Source organism: Athene noctua, chromosome 1, assembly GCF_965140245.1.
Source record: "Athene noctua chromosome 1, bAthNoc1.hap1.1, whole genome shotgun sequence".
NCBI lineage: Eukaryota > Metazoa > Chordata > Aves > Strigiformes > Strigidae > Athene > Athene noctua.
In genome coordinates this window covers 112,802,854-112,823,422 of record NC_134037.1, presented here as the reverse complement: position 1 = coordinate 112,823,422, position 20,569 = coordinate 112,802,854, and the positions used below count along the sequence as shown (strand labels likewise).

General features: G+C 36.3%; 1 protein-coding gene across 27 annotated transcripts in view; it reads left to right on the top strand.

Annotated features, from left to right (window-relative positions):
- NRXN1 (neurexin 1) overlaps positions 1-20,569 on the top strand; it is a 740,630-nt gene that overhangs the window by 347,394 nt on the left and 372,667 nt on the right. For all 27 annotated transcript variants that reach the window (XM_074897427.1, XM_074897426.1, XM_074897419.1 and 24 more), the window contains 3 exons: positions 4,409-4,531; positions 9,642-10,023; positions 10,560-10,750. In XM_074897427.1, coding sequence (XP_074753528.1) covers positions 4,409-4,531; positions 9,642-10,023; positions 10,560-10,750 — 696 coding nt within the window. The remainder of the gene's footprint in view (positions 1-4,408; positions 4,532-9,641; positions 10,024-10,559; positions 10,751-20,569) is intronic.

Genomic DNA, 20,569 nt, shown 5'->3' with positions numbered 1-20,569 from the left:
TCTCCCTTGCTAGTCCGTATTTACTTTGTCTTTCTTTGGATACTTCATTTTTGATCCCTACTTTTTGAACACAGATTTGAATGCTTCAAGCAAGTTCGTGTGGCATTTTGGGATATGCCTTTGTGGTGGTGGATGGCATTGTAAGAGCCAGTAATAATTCCTGTGTTTGGTTGAGGCAACTAGTTTTGAGTGTGTTTTGGTACAATGCCAAAAGCTAAAATCTTGGTTCAAAGTGGTTGTTTTCTTTGAAGTTCTGTTCAAATAGTTGGTCCTCGCAGTTTAAGTTGGATCTCCCAATTTAAGTACAACAGGATAGATATTTATAAGAGAAAAAGTAAGTATGCATGTTACCATCAATTAACAGGCCCATCTGAATTCAGCAAATTTTCAGGACTTGAATTAGGCTGAACAGGCTCCCCACAGATAGTAAAGATAATAGGAATCTCCAGAGAACACTTAGAATATTCAGCACACAATCTCACAAAATGAGATTTTTTTTATTTTGGAAGTTTGTACTTTTTTTCCTTTAACTTTAAAAAGGACCAAAGGCAGTAAGTTCTAGATGAGGTGCTGAAAACAATGTAAGCTCAACTTTTGGTACTTTGGGTAAAGCTATAACTTACAGTGTTTGGGGCTTTACATTTTTATGTCCTAGTTCATAATGAATTCCATCATCAAGAGCTGTAATTCTGTCGACTGGCAGCACAGTCTGTATTTTTCCATGTAAAAAGATGGTTGTACAAGCAATTATCTGCTTTTAAATGGATGTGCAGATTTTACTGGCATGATGGACTATGAGCAAGATGTGGGAGTCATAAAAATGCCTATACTTTTTTATTTGGTGCTATCCATTCACTCTAGGGATGCATAAAACCTAGTAGTTATTTAAGCCTTTAAAATAGGACAAAAGTTGAACATAGATATTGATAATAAATTTCATAATTAAGCAAGAGGAGATACTTAGTGGATTTTTGCAGTTTACGTCTCTGAAAGGAAAGGTTTATGATTAAGATATTAGTATCTGAGAGAATCAGTATCTCAGAAAGTGGGTGAGTGGTGGGTTCATGAAACAAATTAAATGTCCTGTCTAGAAAGAGACAAATGAGTTCTAGGAGGAGGACAGCATGAGAAATGGTAGTAGAAGGACATCAAGTTTGAAGAGTAGTATCAGTCCAGAAAAAAACAGAAAATAATCCTTTTTGGTTGGTTGGTTGTTAATTAGGATTCTTATTTTTCTTCTCATGAGTGATATTTAATGTTGTTAAAGAAAACAGGGTAAAAAAAAGTCCAGCCCCCTCCCCTTCCTTCCCCCCCCCCCAAAATATCCCAAACCAACCCTGCCAATATGCCAATTCTTATTTAAATACAACAGCTCTTTCTGCTGGTGTGATTTAAATGAAGTGAAATCAGGTCAGTGTAAACAGAATAAGACTGGAAAGCTAATGATTTAGTAGATTTAGATTTATAGTAGATTTACTATAAACTAGAGCACTATAAACCAGGACAGAAGGAGTCTGAACTGTTACGATCTCAATATTAGGATGTCTAAATTAATTTCAGGTGGATATATTTGAAAGTCAGTGAGAAAAGTACTAATACAAACTATGTTTGAGGTTGACCAATGCCATTTAACAAGATATGTTTTCTTCTGCAGTCCTTGTACTTGTGTGGTATCAAGGAATTCCTACATGTTTTTGTGTTTAAGCATTTAGAAATTTTTGTGCTCACAAGCACATTTACTACTTCTATATGCAAAAGCATTTTCTTGTCCAGGAAGCAGCCCAAGTGCCACATTCTCTTCAGGAGTGGTGGGCATCTGTCCTTTCTCATCCACCCTTCCAGCTGCCATGGAAAAGTGTGCTACTTTGCAGAGGTACAACATGATGTGACAGGTACATCCACAATACCTGGACACCGGGTCTTGCTATTTTGTAGTTCCTTGTACTCTCTTTGACAAAGTAAAACGCCCTCTTCTCTGTTAGAGATCAGCTTTAGATAAGAAAAACCTCTTTGCCATGCAAGGTAGCTAGTTTCTGCAAGGCCAGGACTGCGTTAAATGTATTGCCCCCATAGTGTATTATACACAAGTTCATCCTTTTCATAGCCCTTTCACCATACTTCCCCTTAATCCACTTTTGGACTGCATGCACTGCAAACAAAGGCACCTTACAGGTAGTTCTGACCTGATTTTTTTACTTGAAGTACTCTTGAAAAGGAAGTAGACTGATACATAGGAAAACATATATTTATTTTTACAACAGGACGAGTTTATAAGTCCCTAACCATTAAAAGATAAGACGTGTTTGCCTATATAAATGTGAGCAGCCAAGTTGGATTTGATAATTATATACACTGTGACACCTTTACAAGAATGGGACACTGCAGAGGGTTGTGAATGTGACAGCAAATTAAAATTGCCTATGCTTTAAGGTCTTTTAGACCTCTGTTGTGAGATAAGGGAGAATAAGTAGTTCAACTACTTAAAAAATTTAAAAAAAACCCAAAAAGACAAACAAATGAAGAAGGGCTAATGTTTAAATAATAGAAAGTGATGTATTTCTAAGTAGGCATATTGACTCCCACTACTATTGCTACTCACGTCATTTAAGCGTTTTTTGTAAATCCATCCTATGAGTTGCAAATCTAGTTAGAAATTGCTTCTATTTAAGCACCCAAGAGAATATAGAATAATAGAAATTGCTTAAAGAGCATTATTCACTGCCACTATATCACCATATTCAAAGAGAGCATTATTCACTTGAACATTATGCAGAATTGGTCTTTCTCTTGTCAAAGAAAGTAAACGTATAAAGAACAGAACAATTCAGGTAGTTGACACCAGTAAGTGCATATAGATCTTTTTCTGCTGGGTTTGCACACCTTTCCTAGCCTAGTGTCAATGCAGAGGCATAGAGAAAGCAACATGATGTTACCAGAATCCCACAGCCTTTGCTGTAGCTAGTATTTTTATCCCTGGAGATCCCTTGACATGCTCACAATAGCAAAGACTGCATATAAAAGTAGGGAAGTAAACCAGCAGCAACTGAAAAAATGCTGATAGGAAATGGAAAAAGTCTGAGATGAAAACTGTCCAATATGCTGAACAGCTACATTAAGCTATTAGTGTCTTTTTCCCTCTGTGCAGTCCTGAAGTCAGAGAGGCCTTCATTATAGACAGTGTCATATAGTACCCATTTATTAACAGACCTCATCCATCACAGCCTGCACTGGGTGGAAGAGAATCTGAAAAGAAATGTGAGAGAGTTTCAGAGCCAGTGGCATGTATCCCTTTTAAAAGGCTGACACGTGGGATATAGTCACGTGAAAGGACATAGTGGAGGTAATGGTCTGACTCAGTATAACCCTAATGGTTTTGTGTCAAATGTTACTTTATTATATGTCTCTCTTAGTTATCAGCAGCCTTTATTCTGCCACAGAAACTGAAAAGCAGTTAATTGCAGGTTAGCTTTACCCTTTGGAGAGTCACTACATCGGTCAAATAACTCAGGTTTGAGCACAGAAGTTTTTATTGATCAGTTCAGCACTTGGTCAATCACCAGCTCACATCAATTATAGTTCATAGTCAGGATTTTTCTCTCTTTCTCTTCTTGGTCAAGAGTACAAGGCACAATTTTCATAATAATTTTATTCTGAGAAATTTTTTCCTAGGTATTAAAGAGATCCTGTTTCTTAGATTTGTGAATACTTAATTTATTGCAAGTACATTGTGCTATGCACAGAACTCTATTTGCTTCAAAAGTGTTTGTTGTACTGCTTAAAAAAATAGCAGATTACTAAAAAAATTATCTGTTATATGAAAAAGGAAAGCATTGTTTGAAGGTCTGCTAACATCAGAAAGTACTGCATCTGAATATTAACGAGTCACCTGGATGATAAGGTAATAGATGATCTTCTGAGAAGTCCTAATAAACAGACAAATGCTGAGAAGCTGATGTAGATTAAGAAAAATATAAAACACATGCACACACATTTACCACTTGTACCTTTCCCCCCAAACTCTTTTTAATAAAGGAACAAAAATCCAGTCTTTTAAACACATCCTGAAGTTGTTCTGGCTGCAGTAATCCCATTTCTTAAAGGCTTGTATATGACTGGAAAGTGCATCACTAAATCTATCTTGACTGTGCCTATTTATGACAACCTGGTTCATTAAATCTGCATATACAATAGATTTATATTGTTAAATATACAGTAAAAGTGTTTTAACGTAGTAGCTCTATATTTTGAGGTTTGTTTATACTTTGTAATTTTCATGCTTGATGTGACTTTTGGTGAGTTTTAACATTTGCCCAGCCAGTCTCTCTGTCTCTCTCTCTCTCTTTCTCTGTGAGGTTCACATGTAAACTGATTTAAAGATTGCATAATGACTGTTTGGCATATCCTACAGGCAAAGGTCCAGAAACCCTTTTTGCTGGCTATAACCTCAATGATAATGAGTGGCACACAGTGCGTGTGGTTCGACGAGGAAAAAGTTTAAAGTTAATGGTGGATGACCAGCAGGCCATGACAGGTAGTGTGGCATTGTGACTCTGTGTTACAGGGGGGAAACACAAAACAAAAAATGACAGAAGTAAAATGCCTTTATCTGAAAGCAACAGATGCTTTTTTATTTTCCTGGGTAAGATCCAAAATCTATGTTATGCATCTTGAAATACTGGTACTACAAGTGCGCTATTACACTTGATATTAATGTTACTCTAACATTACTGTTGGAATTAATGAAAACCTTCATGCTGACTTAAATTAACGTTTTTATACAGTAATTGAAGAGAAGTCATTTGGTACATCACTAATGAGAAGGCAAGTATAATGCTTTTGGCAACACATGAAATTTATACTAAGGTTAAACTCTAAGACATTGCTGTTAGAAAGAATTTCATAAACGTTTGAAGGGTATTCTGTTGCGTTTTAAATCTTGCATCAGCTGTCCTCAATAATTAAATGTTAGGCAACATTTTTTTCTCAAATACTAAAATAGCAGTTGGGATGGGAAAATAAACATGACATGAATGCAAGCAGATGTTAGAAATATATTCCTATATATATATTATCAGAAATAATAACAGAGAAGACTTTGATTTTGTTCTGTTAAAGATAGGCTTATATATGTGTTGTTAATAGCAACAGACCTAGCTTCTGGCCCTGATTACTTGCACAATACAATGTGTTTAAATTTATGTTAGCTATACAGTATTTTCCTTTGGTTTTGTGTAGTATTAAATAGCTTTTATCATTGGTTTTAAGCTTTGTTAAAGTGGTAACAATTTTAATGGGTTTTTAAAAGGAAAGTACCTTCTTTAGTAGTCCCTTTTCACTTCAGCAGAACACTGAAGACCATGTCACTGGTAGAAAAAAAATTGCTATGTATTCATACGGTTGCAAGAACACATTTTCTAGCATCAGAAATTATCAATAGATCTTCCAGAGGTGAAGCAAAAATATAGTCTGCAATGGTGCTTTGGGTCATTCTGACAAGACAGTAGATGGCCTAAATCTAAACTTTCTTTGTGAAGACAAATATATAGTATTGGAGGAACCATACTGAAAAGTATCATCTTGCTTCTTCAACTGCAACTCAAATAATAAGGCTACTTTGGGGACATTTCCTAGTTAGAGGAAGCAGTTTAGATATTAATAAAATGTGCATTTGGTTCTAGACACCCTATTTCCTGGGCTCCTCATGGCAGATTTCTTATTTACAAATACTACAGGTTACAAAACCACTAGGAAGTACTGTTTTCATCTTTGGGTTCACTCCCAGCTGCTCAGCACAGTTTCAGAAAAGTTCAAAATATATATGAAGGATTAAGATGAAGAAAGCAGGAGGTTTCTATCATTATATATATAGTCTAATCAGGTGAAGTAATATGTAAAGAATGTAGGACTTGAAAGTCCTTGTAATCATTCTCCATTGTGTATAACTGTAGTTATAATCAAATATTGTGGTCTCGGCATACAGCTGAGACACTGGAACAGGCTTCCTAGAGAGGTGGTCGATGCCTCAAGCCTGTCAGTGTTAAAGAGGTATTTGTCTAATGCTTTTAATAACACGCTTTAACTTTTCATCAGGCCTAAAGTGATCAGGCAGTTGGACAAGGTGGTCATTGTAGGTCCCTTCCAAATGAAATAGTTCTGTTCTATTCTATTCTATTCTATTCTATTCTATTCTATTCTATTCTATTCTATTCTACCTGTTAAAGACAGTGAGTCTTTTCAGTTGTCTTCTGATCAGACAAAAGTTCTGCCCGTGAGTCCAACTTCTTGATGCAATGCTAGTATTCTTTCCACATGCCAGTATGTGTATCAGAAGCTGGCCAGTTGACTTGAAATCTTTCTTAGTTCTTCAGGCCAGAAGTTGCCTGCCTACATTTGAATAATTCTCGGATGTTCTTCATCCAAGGGGAGAAAGTCAACCCAGTATTTTGGAGGGAAAAAGTCTTCCTAAACTTCCTGCAGGAAGCTGAGTGGCCAATCTCTGGCCTATTCCATCAATGAGGAGGGAACTATCATGAGAGAAGGAGCTAGAGGGAACTTCAAAGTCTGATAACATGGGAAATCTATTAGTTGGAGGAATATTATTTTTTCTACATGGAAACATCTTTATTGCCACATAATGCTGTGGCTGTTGGTTGGGGTTTTTTTTGCAACACAGTGTGTTGCCAAAGCCTTTATAAGCTTATGTTTCAAATGTACACAGTGCAATTTAATGTGAGTACCTCTGAATTTTCTAAAGGGCTAGTGGAAGAGTTGCCATATCGGATTGGGATGCTTTTGCTGTTAATTGCTTTAAACTGCTTAGAACTCTTTCTTCAGATGTCCCAACAATCAGAAATATGGTTAAAATATGACCCGGTAGTTATTCATGTGAAAGATTATAATAATTTTATAGGGAGCACGAGGAAAAAATGGACTTCCTCCCCAAAATTCCAGCTTCCTGCACCACACACTGCATTTTCCTTTTTCGGTTACATTTCCTATGTCATATATGGAAAAAAAAAAAAAAAAAACACAAAAAACCCCCAACCAATTCCAGAAAGCTTAAGCTGGAAGCTATTAAATAATTCAACCTGATTTACCATTTTTTACAGCTTATAAAATATCACCTATTCATCCATGGATTGAGGTTATTTATCTTTGACAATTGCATAATTTGTGCATAGATAAATAATATCTTTCAGAATCATTACTAGCTTTCAACACGAGTCATACAGGTGGTTTTGAAAATTTTACTTGTAGAAGAGTTTAAATACTTGCAGCCCTGATGCACTTTTTTCTGGGAATTTATAGAAAATAAAAGTACACTGAAGGAAATCACTACAGTTGGATAATGGAAAGGATACCTAGCTCATGGTTATGAACAGAAGTTCACTTGGCCTTTTGTATGATGTCCTATAGCACTGCAACAAGTAATGCATTTTGTGCATCAACAAGTTAAAAACCAACAAAACAAGGCCCAACCTTGTAAGCACAAACTGCAGTCTCTTTGTTGCTGTACTTGCAAATACTGTGGAGCATTATGTGAAGTCTCAAGTCCTGGTAGTGTATTTGTACAACTGAAATGTTGGAGTGATATCTGGGATATGAGCCCAGATTCTGGAACTTCATTGCTATGCTTAAGGAAGAAATATATTTAAGGTAGTGAATATAGAGAGGATACTGTGCTACAGGCCAAAGCCTAGTGGATTTTTGCCATGACATTTATGCAATGCCATCTGAAGTGATATAAGACTGGAATACATAATGTTCCTCTCTAAAACATGATCTTCAGCTCTCTGGATGTGATCCAATATATAGCTCTTGGCCTTGCAGAAAGTTACAGATTTGGCATTTTTCAAGACAGCTTCCCAACTCATTTACTGCAAGGAAGAACCCACCTTTGCCTAAAACATCAGGGGAAGTAGTATCTTCATAACTGATGTTTAGAAACAAGCATATCAGGAGGACTGTCCTTGAGTATTAAGGTGCTTCTAGCAGTACTCAACCATAGGACTGCAGATCCCAGATGCTGGTGGTGTTCAATGACATCAGTAAAGTTATTTCTTATCTAGAATGCATCCTGAAGCTAAGTAAACTGCTTCTAAATATTTATCATCATTTATTAGAGCAATTTGTGTGTGTGTGTGTGGTCTGAATGGTGTTAAAGCTTGCAGACCTATTTTCACTGTAACTTCACTGATATCTGTATTTGTATGTCGGTGCTCTGACTTAACCTCTTTGTGAATCTATCTCCCTGAGCAAAGCTCTTATCTCTTCCCTGATCACACACATGTACACAAACACTTGCTTATAAAACCTGTGGAGTTACAGCTGTTTAAGTCTGCCACAGGGCTTTCTGCACCTCTGCTAAGTATGTCCGGCCTGGGTCAGAGCTATACTCTCCTCTTGGAATAGTATGTTCAGGGAAGGACAGAGGGGACTCAACCTGCTTACAGGTTTGCACTGCAACTGTGGGAACTTCTTACAGAGCAGTTTTATGCCAGTATTTACTCCAGATTGACAAGGTCTGCTGTTCACCTTCTTTGTACTCCGTGAGAGACATGAAACAGCTGAGGAATGGGGAAATCTAGGCCATGGTATGGAAAAGGTGCATAAAATTGATAAGTAATAAAAAGCTGTTTTGTCATCGTACCCACACAACGTGACCATGAATCAGCCTTGTGATCGTACTGTCCTACTTCTTTAAAATAAGCGTGGAAAAAAAAATCTAAGCTTTGTTAGAAAAGGGAGCTCTTCAGTGGACAGAATTTTGATGTGCTGGGTAAGGTATTTAATAACTAGCTTAAAACCTTAACTCACCAGTACTCAGTGTACCCTGATCTTTTCCTTCAGATTAGCTATACAGTCAGCAAATTTTGGGCTTTCTGCTGTGTAGGAGTCCTTGCATGACAAAGAAGGACTCAAAGGTATCTGTGAGGCTTGGTTTTGGCCACCTTTCTGATGTAACCAAGTCCCCTGATATTTTCAGGATTACAAGACACTGGCATACACCCTTGCTGAATGCTTTCCACTTCATCCATCACTTGGCTCTGCCCTCTTCTCCCATGGTTTATCCCCATGGTACGAAGATAGTTGCTTTCAAAGAAGGCTCTGTCTACCCTTGCAGCACAGGATTTTGCAACAAAGCTGGCATTAATATACCTAAAACAGCTTAAACAGGAATCCTCCCTCTCTTGCCAAATCATGCACTTTTAGGCAAAACATATGGAATAATATCCCCCAAAGTGTTATGTCCTCCTTCCATGAAATGTTAATGTTGTCATTTTAGCTCTGATATTTGCCTTTGTGATCTTCGTGCTGTGTTAATGAATTGCACTTGCTTATAGTAAAGCCATGTGTTTGGTTAAGTGTAACCAAAGTGAGGGATTTTGATGTACTGTGGTATTGTGTTTCAGTTTAGAAATCTTGCTTGTTGGCCTTATCCAAACATAGTGAACTCAGTGGAAGGCCTCCCAGATGTTTACCAAAATTTTGGATCAATTTAGAAGAATCCTCTTTGGAGCCAAGAATTGGCCTTGCACATTCTGAAAAGTGTGAAATTGATGCAGATGCTTAATCGCATGATGGGATTTTTGACCTCCCATTTCAGATGCTAATGCATGTTTTCTTGTTATTATTTAAAGGTCAAATGGCTGGTGACCACACACGGCTGGAATTCCACAACATAGAAACAGGAATAATAACCGAACGGCGCTACCTGTCTTCTGTGCCTTCTAATTTCATTGGGCATCTACAGAGTCTTACATTTAACGGCATGGCATACATTGACTTATGTAAAAATGGAGACATCGATTATTGTGAGCTAAATGCAAGATTTGGGTTCAGGAACATCATAGCAGACCCTGTAACCTTTAAAACAAAAGCAAGTTATGTTGCATTGGCCACGCTACAAGCATATACTTCTATGCACCTTTTTTTCCAGTTCAAAACAACTTCTCTGGATGGATTGATACTTTATAACAGTGGCGATGGAAATGATTTCATTGTGGTTGAATTAGTAAAAGGGTATGTATGGATTAGCATCATGAAAAAAAAGCAGTCTATTCAAAATGTATATACAAGAGAAATACAAGGGAAAGTTTAGGATACAGATCTTTATCTAACTGGACATATGTGACTGATGAATGTTTCTTCATGTTAAACTTTATATGCTTTATTGTGACTCTTTCTTTCAGATGAAGCTAGATGCCTGAAAAAATGTGAAAATAAATAATAGGTATAACTTCTATAGTGTTTACCACAAAGAAGTACTAGTTTGTAGCCTTCCTCTTGTTCTCTCTCTGCGTATGTATGCATGTATGTGTTGATACATGGAATGCTTGCTACTCTCCAGAAACTTGGAACTGCACCTCAGCTCATCTAAACAAAAATGGTGATTTCTCTGAATTAAGGTTGTTTCCCCATCTGGCATTCGTGGTCGTCTTCGGTTTTACCAGCACTACTGAGGAGTACAAGGAAATAGGAAATATTAGACATAGTAATTAGTGCCCCCTGCTATGTAAAGAAAAAGGAAACTTTTCCAATTTTTTCTCTTTTCCCAGGTATTTACACTATGTGTTTGACTTGGGAAATGGTGCAAATCTCATCAAAGGAAGTTCTAATAAACCTCTGAATGACAACCAGTGGCATAACGTGATGATATCAAGGGATACCAACAATCTCCACACTGTAAAGATTGACAATAAAATCACAACACAGAGCACAGCAGGAGCCAGAAATTTAGATCTCAAAAGTAAGTACAGTAATTCCTGTATAACCTACAGTGAGGGTCATTACAGAATGATAACCTGAATAAATCATGTACATAAAGTACAGTATAATTTTGTAATACCATTTGAAAAGTTTTATTTTATAATAATATGATCACAAGAGATGACACCTTCTTTATGTTAGCCTGACAATGCCAGTTTAGTAGTAGATCTGCTCAGTTAGGTACAACTTTAAATGTGTGAAAATGCCACAGGAAAAAAGTAGGAAATGGTAAGAACACAGAGCAGCCCATATATACCAAAAGATAATTGAGGGACTAAAGGAGCTCTAAAATGTCGATGATAAAAGCTTGATTTTTACATGAACAGAAGTTACATGTCATGCAGAAACCACAGCTTTACAGTATGACTACAAACGCTTTGCAGAACTGGTGATCTATGTTAGAGAATTGGGGAACATTTTGACCTGTCCCCCACTGTTCACTATTCCACATAAAACCTACCTTTTGTTGGGAAAATTAATGCAATGCAGTATTTTGATATCATAAAATATCTTATAAGTAAGTCTTCCAGTGAATCAGTTATAAATGCAAGTTGCCAGATGTATAGAACTATACACATACCTAAATATCTAATGTGTTGTAATTTCAATTGCAGGGTGAGATAACTTTGCTTTATAAGTCTAAACCTATGTTTTATAGGTCCAGCTAGATTCTTAAGATCCATTTTTATAAAACAAAAACATATATGTGTATTTTAAAATAAGTAATAGTAATCAATTTTAAGGATGGGCTTCTGAAAAGCTAATTTGCATCAGAGGAAAATATCTTTTTGAAAGGATGCATAAGTATACTTTTCAAATACTGCCTAACTGATCAGACATAAGAAAATATGTTCTGGTCATGTGAAAAAGTGTCGTGTATTTTAACATTCTTTATAAAAATTCTTATTAGGAAAACCAAAATTTCATAACAGTCAAAGAAAACTTAATATTTCAAAAGCCATGATGTTCAAAGTAGATATTAATATTCCATCAAGAGCTTATTCCTTGCTGGATTTTCTTTTAACTACCTCTGAGTCACAGATAATGAGCTGACCTTAGTAATTATTCTGGATTTTGTGATATTTTACATGTTTGCTTCACTTGAAAGTGCTATTAAGACCATAAGAAAGACTGTGAAAACTGTATCTTGATATATCATAACCTTCAATAAGAGATTCTTTATCGGAAATGCTTGGTTTATAAATTAAAGCTTTTTGGATGTGGTTCACGCTCTATTCTCAAATTTATATTTGGAATTCGTTTCATGTTATTTCTTATTTTTGCATTCTTGTAAATATGGTCAATGTTTATTGAGACAATGTAATATTTCAGCATTATTTTTGATACTGTAGTGAAAGCATCCACCTTATTCTTTCACATTTTTTTGCAATAATAAGTACTATTTATTCATATGTGTAGGTATGTATTTATTATATGTATTTAATCTGCTTTTTTTTCTCAGTATATTAATTAGTCATGAGTAGGAAAAATAATCCTGTTAAGAACTGATAACTAAGTGAACTCAGTCATTTTAGTCAGCATCGTTTCCAAACTGAATGTGGTGTTGAGGTATGTTGCTTTATTTAAGAGAAAAAAAAAAAAAAAAAAGTTTGAACAATGTGCGTAATGAAGGCACTAGAGGGCACTGTTATTTCACTAAATGCACTGCATAGTGCATTCACAGAGAAAGCTCATCAGCGAAGATAACCTATAAAATCCAACATTTCTTTGTTTTCTTCACTTTGAAAATTCTACTTTACTTTACCCTTTTGAAGTAAAACTGTATCCATAGCTGGTGAATTTTCTAACCTTGAATTCCATTGGAAAAAAAAAAAAAAAGAAGAACATGAAAAAACATACTGAGATTTTTAAGCAAAGAAGGTGAATTGTATTAGATGCTGATTTTCTGTAATTCACCACCCAGGAAATGTGTCTAGTAAAAGATTAACAAAACTGACATATTCAGTACAGTAATATATAGTAAGCATCGTTCTCAAACTGGTCTAGCATACACCGGTCCTCAACCTCTGTCTTCTTATTAGTATGTTTATTTTAATTTTTAATGTGTTCTATCATATTTTGCTCAGTCAGCTTCCCTTAAATATGGCACGGCATCTATCAGGAAAATTTGTGTTGGATTTTTTGGGGGAGTTCAAGCTGATACATTTTAGCCAGCAGGCTAAAAAGGAAAAAAAAAAATGCCTTTCATTATTGTTTTTTCTTCCTTTGTATTCAGCTGAAATGCTTTCTTGTAGCTTGCTCTTTTCTATTTTATGTCAGTGCTTCTTATGATAACACATCTCTGTTATGCTATCAACACTCCATATACTTTACTGATACAAGCAGCTATGGTTAATTCATTGTCCTGTATTATTTTAGCCCTAGCAAAAAAGCAAATTCAAAGTTGTACTTCCTGCTAGTGATATCAATAATGCTGTTTAACCAGAATTAGCATTGGGTGAAAGATAAATGTGTACAGATTACATAGACTCTGCAGCCTGTCTGAGTAACTGTAGACTTACCAGATTTCAGATGCTGAAATCCAGGCTAATCCTGGAAAGATAAATCACATATATGCAGTTTTTTGCAAATGCACAGTGAATTTTGTACGAAGATATGACACAGATTGTGTTGTAGAGCCTGCACAGCATGCCAGTTGTCTGGGAAAGCAGACAGTTGCCATAAAGGTATGGGAGAGAATTTCCACTACATGTTTCTTTTTAGGTGTGGGTTTGGCTGTGTAACATAGAAAGTTCGTTAGTACAGACATGGGTTCCCTGCATAACCTCTGGTACAATTTCAGTGGATTGGAGCAGGTACCTGTGGAAACGCTTATATTAAATTCTCCAGGTTAATTTTTGATGTAATTAGATGGGTAAATTATAAATTGGAGACAAAGAAATGAGTGAAAATAGTTCTGTGTTTGGATTCCAAGAACTGTGCTATTTTTCCTAGTAAAGAAAATCAGTAAAGTATACCTGGGTGCAGTTCTAGCAGATAACCCCTGAAGATAAATGAGCCTTAACAGCAAAGGCGATGTAGCTCAAGCCTGCCAACATTCAGTTACGCAGAAAATTTCCTTTCATGTATTTCATGAGCAGATTCCCTGTCCTGCTTTTCAGATGGTTAGCATGGGTTCAAGGCCTTCACGGACCAAAATAGTTGGGTGGAGGGGAATTCTTGCTGCTGTACTTGATGTGGTGCTCTTACAGTCTGAGGGGTCTGAGTAGCCTTGAAGGGGCACAAAAATGCAAATGAAAGGGGAATTGGACTTGTGCTCTTATTCCTCACTGTTGACAAAGAAAAGATGTCTCCTTTGTTCTGACTGTAGATATCATAACATCTTGTAATACCTCTTCCCTCTCCATGTTTTCGTCCTGTGGTGTGGGAAATTGGAGTTCTGTCAGAGTTTTTTTATAAGTATTTGAGTACACGTGATCTGATTTTGAGGAGGAGGAACATCCTCAAGCATGACTTTGTATCCACTTACCTGCTAGAGTTTAATCTTCCTTTTGCCTCTCTGCTACACATATAGGCACTATTTTAATCCCCAGAGTGTTCACCCACTTTCTTTAAACAGGCAGCATACAAAACCCTACAAAACTCCACTCAATTCTATTGGAAGATCTGTCAGAAAATGAAATATTTTAGCATTTTGTTTATAAATAGAAATACCTCACTCTTACAAAATGAAAAGCTAAGGAATGCTGCTGTTACTTTAGATTTAACATCTTTTCTCAGAATTGGTTCAGTACTTCAGTATCTCATCCTATTCCAAACTTTCTAGCTATGCTGTATTTCATCAGGATGAACTGCAGTCACCCTAATTTTGATATTGGGCGAACTATATTTTCTTTTTAAAAGGAAATCATCATCACAAAAAAAAAATCCTAACCAGCACAACATTTATGGTTTAATTTTTGCTGCGTGTGCATCATTTCATACATTTTTAAGAGCTGCTTTTTTGAATTGCCATCCATATATTCAACTTGTCTCACTGTTATCCTATTCCACATGGCCTTCCTAAACGTCAATTTTAGAGTCCATTTTAAGTCATATGTTATTACTGTGCTGTTATATCACTGCACCCTCAAAAAATGCTATTTGTATTAGAGCATGTATCAGAATCAACTTTCTTGGATTTCAAAAACGTGTCTGGATCTCTTGTTGTGTGTTTTATTTCTATAACTTTGCACTGGCCTCTGACTTCCTCTATTCCTTTGTGACATATGTCTCCTTTTGCTATATATATTTCCTTTTTCATTTGCCATTTTCTCCAATAATGTGAAAACAGTCTTGTCTGAAGCATCTGAAAGAAAACTAATCATATTAATTTCTAGTATCACCTCAGTGGTTTTACAAATATGCTGAAATATACTTCTTCTGTGCACATAAAGATTCACTTCGCAATTAATTCATCCTTGTAAACTTTTAATGCAATTAACTAAATTATCAGTAGATCTACTAGCCTGGCATATTCATTGATGATTCGTAATAGTCACTTAATCTATTGATGTTTCATTTGCCTGTCAAAGCATCTTATTCATGCTATGCAAAACTGAGCTAAATTAGTCTTGATCAGAAAGAAGGTTTCCTGTTCCAGCAAGGGAAATTGAAATAATTTCAATTCCATATACTTGTCCCTGTTGTTTTATATTGAGACCATTACTATTTTTGCTGCGTTACATCTTCTTTTCTATATTACAAGGTCTCTATCAATTGCAGTGATCCTTCATATTTCTATTACTACGAAACAAAGCTTTAAGAAGACAGAAAAGTATTTTATATAAAACCACGTTTTTGTATAAATGAATGAATATAAATGCTTAAATTTATCAAACAAACACGCATGAGCTAATTGTAATGACCTTGCCAGTGGGCTGTGAACTCTTCATGCAGAAATAACATTGTGTTCCAAATGCAGAGTTCCAAATGTTGTCAACAGCAAATAGATCTTCCTAATGTGACCTGTTGGAGTAGACAATGGCAAATGCAGCTGTGGTTTTCCTGACAGTGTTGAGAAAGCAGCCTCTGTACAGAGGGAAAAGTAAGGTACTTAACTGAGAGCTCTCTAAGACTTCCTATGCAGCAAAGGTACAGGGGCAGATTAACAATAGATGACTGGACAAACTGATCTAATGCAAATTCCTTTATCCTCCCTTGTTTGCAACTTCTCACATACTGCTTCTAAGCAGCTATACTGTCTACCAGGCTGTGAAAATAGTTTGTGCAATGCCAAGCCTTTAGAAATTGTATCCAAATTTCCAAAATTATGAGATGGGGAAAAAATTAAAAATTTACTCCAGTACTTCTGAATTAAATAAAAATTAAAGAAAATACTCTAGTGTTTATGCTGAGCTCTGTGAAAACAACACTGCAGTAGTCTTTCAGTTCACTCCATGGTGAGGGAAAGTTCTTGCTTTCTGCTTCTTTGCCCCTGCTCTTTGCAGTCTCTTACACACTTACAAATGTATAGATTTGCCTATATTCCTACAGCTGTTTGGCAAGCAGGTTATTACCATTGCTGATTTTGGAATTTCTTTCAAGCCATTTTGGAATACTAAGTTATGCTAAGGATAAGAGAGGAAACATGTATGCTCTTAAAACTTACCCCCCGAAAATCTGGATATTTAGTGTAAATACATCCCACTGAATCCTAGAACTCCGTCAGCCAAGAAGCGCATACTAAACTTGTTTACAAAATGTGCTGCTGTGGGTATGAGGGCACCATCCTCATGGATCTTGGCATTCTGACCGAGCAGTCCTTTTTTGCAAAAGAGCTGCTTCTTGTAATAAACTCGGAGTCTGGAGGTGAGTGTCTTGATCAAGAGGTTGGTGTATAAAAAGTTTCCGTCTGCAGACCTACATTCAAAATGGGAATGCTTACCCTCTCAGCTTTTTGGTAGCTTTATGTGGAGAGTCTTTCCTGAAGCATCAATTCTGTGGGAGATGGATTACCACGCACATTTATATGGCAATTAGATTTTATTATTTACCATTTAACATGCATCACCATCTTTCCTCACAGTCCATTGGACAAGCAGAATGCTTTGGTTTTAAATCTGTTTAATCTTTTTCAATGCCAGTGCTCTCCATCTAGTCTTCAGGGGAGAAAAATAAGCAAAGAGAAAGAAAGTTGCTGGGAATCTGAGAAACAAGAAATCAAGAAAATGTTAAATATTTTTGTGTAACTGTTTCTTATTTGAGAATACATGTCATTTGAGAATGGAATTCTTGGGGAATGGTGGATTTTAACCTGCAGAAATCTCAGAATGTTTAGACTTGAGCACCTACCTTTTGGGTGTCTAGTTTAGTCTATTGAAACTTAACTGCTAAGGACATTGTCATGTGGTTGCTGTTTCCCACACACGCACACAATTTCTGTCACACAGCTTTACTTGCTTGTGAAACATAGTCATATTTGCATAACCATTAAGCAATTATGAACAGAGCCAAAAACTATATTAGGAATCGAAACTGAGCACCAAGAGGTAAATGTGGAAGTGGAGAGTGCATTCAGCAGAGCTGGAATGTAAAGCAGTGAGCAGCATAGCAATAGCATGAGAAGAAGTTTCTAAACAGAAACATATTTGTCCCAAGTGCAGAAAGTCTTCAATATGGTTACGAGAGTAGCATGGGTGTGAGTAGTTGATGGAATCAGGAGACTTGGAGGAAGATGGAGCAGCAAGTATTTCTCCAGTGTGGACTGCCCTACAGCAGTACCAGTTCTACAAATTGGTGGTGAAATATCTGTAAGGTGCTCTTCCTGGTGCACCCATCAACTATAAGTTCTCTCTCGTACTTAATTCTCACTGCCTCTTTTTCTGTCAGTGTGGATTAGGAAGCAGTAATATGATGCAACTGTTAAAAGAACAGTATCAGCCAAAGGAGGAAATATCTTCAAAGTTAAATTCTCCTGACAAATAACTACAATATGTCCTATATGCCAATAAAGATGACTAAAGAAAACCCACAGTGCCAGCATTTCAGTGCTGGTAATAACGTTTGGTTTTGGGGTTTTTTAATACCTTTAATGGAGTATTCAGGGAAGATACTGAAAGGAGCATAGAATTAGGCTGAAAAGATTAGTTTCTATATTCCTTCCCAAAAGAGCAACTTTCTAACCCATAAATTCCCTTTTTTTTGCCTGTAATCGTTTTGCCGTGCTTGGTTATCAGTACAGGGAATGTGGAAGACAGAAGGCATCACCTATCACATCATACAGCTGCCTCTTGCCCAAAGTATTGGAAAGGACAGATAACTCAGCAGAGCCTGGACAGGTAAACTAGCTGCCCCTTCCCTTCTTAGGTGAGAGAGCATCTAAAAGTGATGGAATTCATCACTCCAACAGGAAAAATATTTGAAAAGCCTGCTTTTCTTAAAAAAAAAAAAAAAAAAAAAAAAAATCACACCAAACCCAAAAGACTTCAACCACAAATCAATACTTGAAGCTACAGAATGGACTCTTTGAAGTGAATAAGTGGGCATAAAACACTAAGTTTACATGTTCATGTCTTCCCTCAAGTGCCCTTACAAGTGGTAGACAAAATTCAGTCATGCTTTGCTTTGGCACCATACAGGCCTGTGAATGCACAGCAAGTGCATATTCTCTACTGTAAAGGGAGATTTGAAGAGCCATATGCTGGAGTATATGTGCCACAGAAGCTGTGTGGATGCATCATTTAAGTCTTTGTCAACTGTCCTTCAATTTATTATTGGATTATGATCACAGCAAGCTTCTTGATTTATTCAAAAAAGAACAATTATATTTCATCAACACTTTTAAAGGATCACCTTTTTTTTTTTTTTTATGGAACAAAAAGTAAACATTTAGTCATGAATAATGATAGCGGGAAGAGACTCTACAATTGTCACTCACTGCTATTCAGGCCCAATTACTTTTCCAAAGTGTGTGTTGAAACCCCATATCTGAAAGTAAAGTCACCACTCTGCCTATTGCACAAAGTAAATAGTAGGTAGGTGCTTTTGTATGTTGGAGAGGGGAGAAGGTCATCAAGAACAAGCAGGCTCCTGTGTTTCATTGAATTTCAAAGGCATCTAGACGCCTACCTGACATTTTCATTTGAAACAATATCCCTTGATTCAAAATCAGGATGTTGTCCATTGTGTTTAAGTCAGTACATATTCAGCTTCTGTGAGAGTTATTTATTTTCACATTATAGTTGCCTCAAAAGTACCATGAGTTGAGATTGTATGGGTCTTATGTTGAGTTCCACCTGGTGCTTCATTGTGCAACTATTAAGATCCTACAAAGTGATTTCTATTGACCTTGTTAACAGCAAATCATCTGTTTTATGAAGGACTTGAAGAAAGTGAGCACTTTTTTCTTTTGAGATTAGACTTTCTCTGTGGTATTTCACAGTCTTTGCAGTCTTCATTCCTCTTTGCCTGCCTGAGGGAAGAAGCTGTTATATGCTTGATCATTTTGAAATAGTGTATTTGGAGAAAAGTGTGCCTGACACCTCGGCTTCACCACAGCCAGATGTTTCTTTGTATTTTCATATGTCATATGAAGGAATTGCACAGATGCCTGTTGTGCTTTCAGAACCCACTATGTTATGCCAAGGCTATCCATCTCTTTCTTCGGGAATAATACCGTTCTAGTGCATGCAGAAGCACTCTTGTTCCTAGCTGTAGTAGTGATTTAGTACAAGGTGATATTAGAAACAAGACAAAGAAACTTCTAAAATGAAAGAGAAATTTAAAAAAATAGCTGAAAATAGAGTTGAAACCAGCAGCACAAGAAGATCTGAAGGGAGAGAATGTCTGTTTTTGAAGGGAGTGATGGATTTGAAGACCCCTTTGTGCAGTCATATAAAAATATTCCAGGAATTTTGTTTTTATGGGTTATGAAAAATCCAAGCCAAATTCCTTCTACTGTTTTATTTCTTTTTGTTTTGATTCCATTCATACATGAATTCATTTCTTGTCAAGATGGTGTTCAAGAAATGACCACCAGATATGTACAAAACATACAGATTTTTGAAAGTAAAGAAGCCTAACTATATCCTGGTTAAACTCCTTGTTCCCCAAGCAGTATTTAAATGTTGCTGTTACCATTAGAAACACATGGATAATAATTCCCTCTCTACTAGTGCTTGAAGACAATTGTAGTCATTAAATTAAATGAATAGTTTTTGCACATCAGTACATATCACATAAGAATTCTTGGGTGTGGACATGAACCAGGAAAAGAGGAAAATCTGTGAGGTGACCTGTCAGCGGTATCAGTAGAGCCAAATAAGATACTTCTGCTACTTATTCAGAAAATAAATAAATGGAACAGTATCTTCTTTATATTCTTTGGCTTAGCGTTTGTAAAGTTCTTATTTTGAAGAAATGTAGACACTTGGGATAAAAAAAGGATGGGTTATTACAGAAGGATTTGGCAGTATTTGTTATGCCAGCAGTTGTGTGACTCACTGTTGTGTGGTGTTCTGTGTGTTTTTTCATAAGTGTGATTCCAATAATGAATACATTGAAAGCTTGGGTTCATTTATTAGCTAGCAATTTGTTTCTGTGTTAAATTCACTTGTTCCTCAAAGCACAAATCAGCTCTAAGTCAGAAAAGGGATACAGAGGTGTAAATAGGAAGGATCCTGTTGGAATAAATGAAGATCTGCATTACCTGTAAAGGATATTCATTAAACCCACTAAACTATTCTCTTTGATAGTGTTTATGATATAACTGACCAGTACTATTATTGCCATGATTTATAGATATATCTCTGAAAGTTCAGCCTTCCTGTTGATTCTTCTGGCCTGCAATGAGCATGCC